This window comes from Solanum stenotomum, unplaced genomic scaffold (genome assembly GCF_019186545.1).
Source record: "Solanum stenotomum isolate F172 unplaced genomic scaffold, ASM1918654v1 scaffold27508, whole genome shotgun sequence".
Taxonomy (NCBI): domain Eukaryota; kingdom Viridiplantae; phylum Streptophyta; class Magnoliopsida; order Solanales; family Solanaceae; genus Solanum; species Solanum stenotomum.
The window spans coordinates 1-7,938 of NW_026029553.1; the positions used below are offsets into that span (position 1 = coordinate 1).

General features: G+C 32.3%; 2 protein-coding genes across 2 annotated transcripts; one reads left to right on the forward strand and one right to left on the reverse strand.

Annotated features, from left to right (window-relative positions):
- The first annotated feature begins 714 nt into the window (after positions 1–714).
- On the forward strand, positions 715–2,301 carry LOC125851591 (uncharacterized). Its single transcript, XM_049531363.1, has one exon. The coding sequence runs from the start codon at positions 715–717 to the stop codon at positions 2,299–2,301; it is 1,587 nt and encodes a 528-aa protein (XP_049387320.1).
- Positions 2,302–4,846: 2,545 nt separating this feature from the next.
- On the reverse strand, positions 4,847–7,431 carry LOC125851589 (uncharacterized). Its single transcript, XM_049531362.1, has 3 exons — positions 6,271–7,431; positions 6,033–6,179; positions 4,847–5,473 (listed from the first exon to the last, which is right to left on the reverse strand). Exons 1-3 carry the CDS (start codon positions 7,429–7,431, stop codon positions 4,847–4,849), a joined length of 1,935 nt encoding a protein of 644 aa, XP_049387319.1.
- Positions 7,432–7,938: the final 507 nt, after the last annotated feature.

Genomic DNA, 7,938 nt, shown 5'->3' on the forward strand with positions numbered 1-7,938 from the left:
TGAGTGTTTCTTCATAATTTTACAGTCGTGTACCCAACAGGTAAATCATCTGTTGCAACAGATAGATTACCTGTTGGATACATATTACAATAGCATGTCAAGCTGGAACTGAATCAGAAGCTTCTTCCAACAGATAAGTCATTTATTGCAATTGATGCGTCATCCGCTACACCAGATGACTCATCTGTTGCAACAGAGGGCTTACCTGTTGGATACATATTACAATATCAGACCAAGCTGGGAAAGAACTAAAAGCTTGTCACAATAGATGAGCCATTTATTGCAACATATGAGTCATCTGCTGCACCAGACGACTCATCTGTTGCAACATATGACTTACCGTTGGATACATGTTACAGTACCAAGCCAAACTAGGACAAAATCAGAAATTTGTTCAAACAGGTAAGTCATATATTGCAACATATCAATTACCTGTTCCAACAAATCAATTACCTGTTGCAACAAATGACTCATCTGTTACAACAATTGAATTACATGTTGGATAAACTTCTGGTTCTGGACATGTATCCAATAAGTGAATCATCAGTTGCAACAAGTGAATCATCTGCTGTAACGGATGACCTACTTGTTGCAATAGATGATTGACTTGTTAGGACAACGATTGTGCATATGATTTTTAACTATATATAGCCACTCAACTTTACTATACAATCATTATTAAATATTTTTAATAAATTCCTTTAGGTAATATTAATGGAAGAATCAATAACAATAGCTGTTGATTGTTATGGTGAATGGATTGAGAAAAACAATAGATTTATTTGGCGTTGGAAGGATGGTGACATGTCAGAGTCAGTATTGATGACCATCCAAAGGGATATTTTGTATGATGATTTTGTGAACTCAATCATTAGCTATTGTGGACTAAATTGTCAACCAAATAATCTTGTCATCAGTTACATGCACAAGTCTTTTGAAAATCAGAGAGTCCTGCCTTTTAAGATAAGCAATCAACTTCGTTTGGGTGCTTATCTGAGTGATGCAACTAGGCCCGTTTTAAGGGTGTACGTTGTTGAAAAATCGATAGAGACTGAAAATATAGGACAAGACCAACAAAATCTGTTAAATGATGAATTGAATGGGATGAAAATGAATATTCCAGATGATGAGATTGGACATGATGTGGAGAAGGACCAAACACCTACACCTATTGTTGATATAAGGGGCAGTTCTCAGTTAAAACAGTTGAACAATCTTCAAGATGATGAGACAGGTTTTTACATAGGAATGACATTCAAAAACAAAGACGAACTAATCACTTCATTGCATATTGCTTGCTTGAAAAAAGATTTCAGACTTGCAAAGGTGACTAATTCGCGTAGTGTGTATTGTTTTAAATGCGCACATCCAGAGTGCAAGTGGTGGTTGAGGGCTGTGAAATTCAAAAGTTCTGACAGATTTTGTATTAAAATTTATAAAAAGTATCACACGTGTGGTTCAGAGCATATTACGAGTCATAATCCACATGCCACAGCAAAAGTCCCTGGTACATACTTCAAAAATAGTTTTCCTAATGGTAAGGGTCCATCTACAAGAGATATGACCAATCAACTCCGTACAGAATTGGGTTATAAGGTGAGTAATTGGAAGATATATAAGGGTAGGGAGATTGCAAAGTCTTTGGTTAGGGGAACACATGAGCATGGGTATGGAGTGCTTGATGTATACCGCTATATGCTTGAGTCCGCAAATCCAAGAAGTAAAACGGCATTGCAGGTTGATGAAAATGGAAAGTTCAAGTACTTTTTTGTAGCCTATGCGGATTGGATTCAAGGTTTTCAACAATTGAGAAAAGTCATAGCCGTTGACGGGACATTCTTGAAGAGCAAGTATGAAGGAGTTTTACTATCGGCGATGGCGCAAGATGCAGAGAATCACATTTTTCCGGTGGCTTTTTATGTAGTGGATAAAGAATGTGATGCCTCGTATCAATATTTTTTTGAACAAATGAGAAGTTATGTAGATGATATCGATAAGCTGTGCATAATTTCTGATAGGCATTCAAATATTCGAAAGATGGTTTCAATTGTGTATCCATCAGCTCATTATGGTTGTTGCATGAGGCACCTTGGAGAAAATATTCGAAATAATTTTCACAATGCAAAGGTTGTATCTCATTTTTATAATGCAGCGAAAGCGTACAATAAAGTTGAGTTCTATGACCATTTCAATCAGATTAGGAATATGGTACCCAAGGCAGCCGAACATCTCGAATCAGTTAGATTTCATAGATGGAGCAGGGCATTTTGCCCGGGAAATAGGTACAATATTATATATTGAGTGTCTTGTTTAAGTTTAATATAATTATATATCTTATTAAGTTATTTTTTTATAGGTATAATATTATGACCTCAAACATTGCTGAATCCGTGAATGCAATGTTTGAAGTTGAAAGAGAATTTCCTATTATCGCTTTATTTGACTAAATAAATATGAGATTTGCAAAATTATTTCATGAAAGGCGTATGGAGTTGGTCAACTCACTAAACATACTTGTTCATTCAATGGAAAAACAAATATCAAAGAATATCAATTTGGGAAATAAGTTATTGGCCCATCAAATAGCCAATTACAAGTTTAGTATCAACGGTCATGGTGATGTTGCCACGGTCGATCTTCAAAGAAGAATGTGCACATGTAGAGTTTTTGACTTGGACAAAATACCTTGTCCACATGCTATGGCAGCGCTTCGATCCCAATATGGTGCACATTTTGGAAATCAGATCTATGAGTACTCGTCTTCATATTATTCGGTGGAAAAATACATAATTACATATTGTGAGGAAATTAATCCTGTGCCTCCTGAAGATTCTTGGATTGTTCCTTTGGAGATATTGGAGAGAGAAATACCTCCTCCATATGTTGACCCAAGCAAACCGGGAAGAAGGCGAACGAAGAGGAGGCGTGGAGTCGGGGAATCATTTCCAACAAGAAAAAATAAGTGTTCAATATGTAAAAATATTGGACACAAGAGAACAACATGCCCGGTTCGAAATGCTCCATAATTATTGTAATAGTGAAATAGCTATTTTGTACTTAGTTATGAATCTGATAATTGTAATTCATTTTGGTTAATTTTGTATGTTCATACTTATTATATACAATATATTAGTTATGCTCATTCGTTGCAACAAACTTTGCATATTTTGCATTAGATGCATTATTTATTGCAATAGATAATCCATCTGTTGAAAATAATCTAATAAATATGATCATCTGTTGCAACAATTATAGGAATCTGTTACAACAAATATCTAATATGTATTATCTGTTGCAATAGATGACCCATCCAATGGAAATAATCAAGCATATATGCTCATCTGTTGCAATGGATGATTCATCTGTTGCAATATATGAGCATCAGTTGCAACAGATGAGCATATATGTTTGATAATTTTCAATCGACTTTATATTATTTTGATATGAAATGCTTCATTAGCCCATAATTAGTAATAAATAAAGTTATTTAATTATAATTACCATTCAATTAATAAGTTCAATTACATTTTTGATGCATTATAGAGTAATTACATGATCAACTAACTATATTCGTCTTAAATAAAGTGATCAATTGATTATTTTGATATGAAATGCTTCATTAACCATAATTGGTGATAAATAAACTTATTTAATTATAATTATCTTTCAATTAATAAGTTCAATTACATTTTCGATGCATTATAGAGTAATTACATGATCAGTTAACTGTATTCGTCTTAAATAAAGTGATCAATTAATTATTTTGATATGAAATGCTTCATTAACCTATAATTGGTGATAAATAAACTTATTTAATTATAATTACTTTTCAATTAATAAGTTCAATTACATTTTCGATGCATTATAGAGTAATTACATGATTAGCTAACTGTATTCGTCTTAAATAAAGTGATCAATTAATTATTTTGATATGAAATGCTTCATTAACCCATAATTGGTGATAAATAAACTTATTTAATTATAATTACCTTTCAATTAATAAGTTCAATTACATTTTCGATGCATTATAGAGTAATTACATGATCAGCTAACTGTATTCGTCTTAAATAAAGTGATCAATTAATTATTTTGATATGAAATGCTTCATTAACCCATAATTGGTGATAAATAAACTTATTTAATTATAATTACCTTTCAATTAATAAGTTCAATTACATTTTCAATGCATTATAGAGTAATTACATGATCAACTAACTGTATTCGTCTTAAATAAAGTGATCAATTGATTATTTTGATATGAAATGCTTCTTTAACCCATAATTAGTGATAAATGAAGTTCAATTATAAGTTCAATTACATAGATAACTTATCTGTTGCAATAGATAACCCATTTGTTGAAAATAATCAAATAAATATGATCATTTGTTGCAACAAATATAAAAATCTGTTACAATAAATGTCTAATATGTATTATCTGTTGCAATAGATGATCTATCCGTTGAAAATAATCAAGCATATATGTTCATCTGTTGCAATGGATGATACATTAGTTGCAATAGATGAGTTGCAACATATTTAACCTGTTGCAACATATGTTTCAATAGTATAATTTAACTTTTTACAAATCTAAGAATAAAATAGAATTCATGATAAAAATAACTGAGCATCTATATAATATAAAATATTGTTATCGGCTATTACAAAATATGATTAACCAAATATGTAAAGTGTTCATGAATTACAATTCATATAAAATTTTACAGCTTACAAAATATAATTCACGATAAAATAACTGGGCATCTATTAAATATAAAATATTGTCATCAGCAATTACAAAATACCAAGTTCTTCACCTTACAAAATATGACTTCAGCAACTCATACCCCTACAATATATGTTGCTCTTCTATGGCTCCTGAAGATGACTCAACATTGCAAGGAAGGGGATTAGTTGTAATTTGTTGTCTTTTTTTCATATTTGATAATATCTTGGAAATTGATTTTCTTCTCCTCTTAATCTTCAATGGTGTGAATGGCTCCGAAATATTTCTTAATGAAATAACACCTCTCTTAGATATCAATTCCTTAACAGCACTAGTAAGAGCATCAAGAGAGTTCTTCACATCTTCACCAGTAGATATTAACTGAGCCTCTTTGTTCTTGCATTCTTCACATTTACATGCAGAACATGAGCTAGAAGAAGGAGCAAAAGATGTGGTATGTCCACTGAAATGGGTGAATCCACCATATATACCACCAACATCATCAACATGCTCACCACCACTTTTAGCACCAATATCAACACCAATATTAACATCAACATCAACATCTAATGCAGCATCATCAGCATTACCAGAAACAATAGGTGCTTCCCTTCTGATCGTTGTTGCTCCAGCCAATTCTTTTTTTATCAGATCCACTGTAGGGTTTGATTTTGTGTCAATAATTCCTAGAGTTAAAAAGAATGGCATTTGCAACTCTTGCTCTGTGGGAACAAGCCATGGATGTACAATCTATAAACAAAAATAATTTATATTAAAACTAATCTATAAATTATAATAGATAAAATATTTATTGTAATATTTATCTATATATTTTATTTCTAACAGATGACCCATATGTTGGAATAGATGGGCCATCTATTGAAAGAAAGCAAAACAGTAGCAAATGATCAAATTTTCTTACAACAGATGACTCATATGTTGCAGCAGAAAGGTCATCTGTTGGAAGTAAGCAAAACAGCAGCAAACTATTAAGATTTCGTCCAATAGATGACCCATCTATTGCAACAGATCGGCAAACTGTTGAACGAAAGAAAAATAGCAAAAAAAGATTGAGATTTCATCCAATATATGACCTAACTGTTGCAACAAATAGGTCATCTGTTGAACCTAAATAAAACAGCAACAAATGATAAAGTTTTCATCCAACAATTGACACATCTATTGCAACAGATCAGTCATTTGTTGGGCAAAAGCAAAACAGTTGCAAACTCTTATGTTTTCTTCCAACAGATGACCCATCTATTGCAATAGATGATTATAGATGAGTCATATATTGAGATAAACTTACTATATCATGAGGAGGATCGAAGAGATCAACGGAATTTATTTTTGGGTTGTTCTTGGCAGACAACCACCTAATCCTTGGTTGAGAAATTTCTTTCGAGTAATCATTGAATTGCTTCCTGAGGTAAGGTATTGCTTCAAATGCCCAAGCCTAAAAATATAAAGGTGATGAAAATAAAATTTTAAAATAATTATTCAATAACACAAATAAATAAAATACTAAAATTAAAGGTGAAGTTTACCATGAAAGCCCAAGGAAATCCATATAAATTGTTAGTCTTCGGTGATAACTTTGACACCAAATACTCGACAGTCAAGAAATAACTATCATTACCCCATGGGTAATTGTTGAATGCATCCAAATCTTGAGCAAGCACAAACAAACTAAGATCTATGACATTGTTGATGTCTTTAGCCCATAAAATGGCATGCACAAACCAAACTAAGCACAGCCGCTCTTTGTGCTTCTTCAAAACCTTTTTGCTCTGAAGATTTTCTATCAGATCTTTGGCTTTATAACTAGGTCCAATAATAGCCAACAACTCATTTTCATTATTTAGTTTTTCTTTGCCTTTGTTGGTTTTGGTGTTGACTGTCTTGACTGACTTTTTACCTTTCTTGCCAACCTTGACTGATTTAGATATTTTTTTTTCTCTTGGCTTTCTTAAGCGTGCAACTTTAGGAAGAGGTTCAGAAGGAGGATGACATCTCAGTCCAGTCACTATGGCAAATTCTTTCATGCCAAAGCAAACTGGCATGCCACAGTAGTTTATCCAAATCTCATCCATTTTCTTGTTCTTATCCTCCAAAGTATAAGAATCATCTCCCTTATACTTGATCCTGCGCTTGAGAAGATCATACACCATGCTCATTTGAAAACGTGCATTGTTAGCCTCCGGTAGATCAAGAAAGTATCCAAAACAACTAGATTTAAAGAAATCCTCCAACTTTTCATTCATCAATATCGTTCTAAAAGCATCAAATTTGGCGCCCATGGCTGATTTTACAACAAAATCACCTGTCAAATTTGTAGGGTCATCTATAGGCATCTCTACCTGAAACTTGTCAATATTAAAAGTTTTGACAACATCTTCATCTCCTTCCTTACTTTCAGTATCATCTCCTTCATCACTTTCATTTTCATCTCCATCCTCTTCATCTCCTTCCTCACTTTCTTTTTCACCTTCCTCCTCATCTTCTTTATCATTTTCAGTTTCTTCATCATCTCCATCTTCATCATTTATTTCCTTTTCTTCTTCATTTTTATTTTTATCTTCCTCCTCTACAATTTTCATATTTTCATTATGTTTCTGTATAACAAGTTCTTCTAATGGTGTTTGTACTTTAGCTACTTTACTTAATTTATCAGAGACTAATTCACCTGTTTTTCTTTTGAAAGCCATTTTATCTACAAATAGAAAAAATAAAAAAACTTACAATCAATTGTGCATCATTAAAAAAAGATAGCAATAAATTTAATAAATTCAACATAATATAATATTCTACAGATAATTCACTTGTTGCAACAAATAACCTATCTGTTATAACAAATAGGCCATCTATTGCAACAGGGGAGGCCCTAATGTAGTTAATTTCAAAAGATAAATATAAGAACACCAACAAAACAAAGAATTGATGCAAAGAGATGGCCATCAAAAAGTTGGGAATGCATTTGAAAATATAATCGATGCAAATAGGACTCTTCACGAGATCAAACTTCTTTCTCACATTTGAAACTGCTAACGAATACATAAAGAGAAGACAACTCAAGTCTTTTTTTTCTTTATAACTAAAAAGGAAAAGAGATCAAACTTCTTTCTCACATTTGAAACTACTAACGAATACATAAAGTTCTTCTTTTGGGCAGAATCTCTAGTTTACACTATTGAAAAACTCATGGCCCCATGACA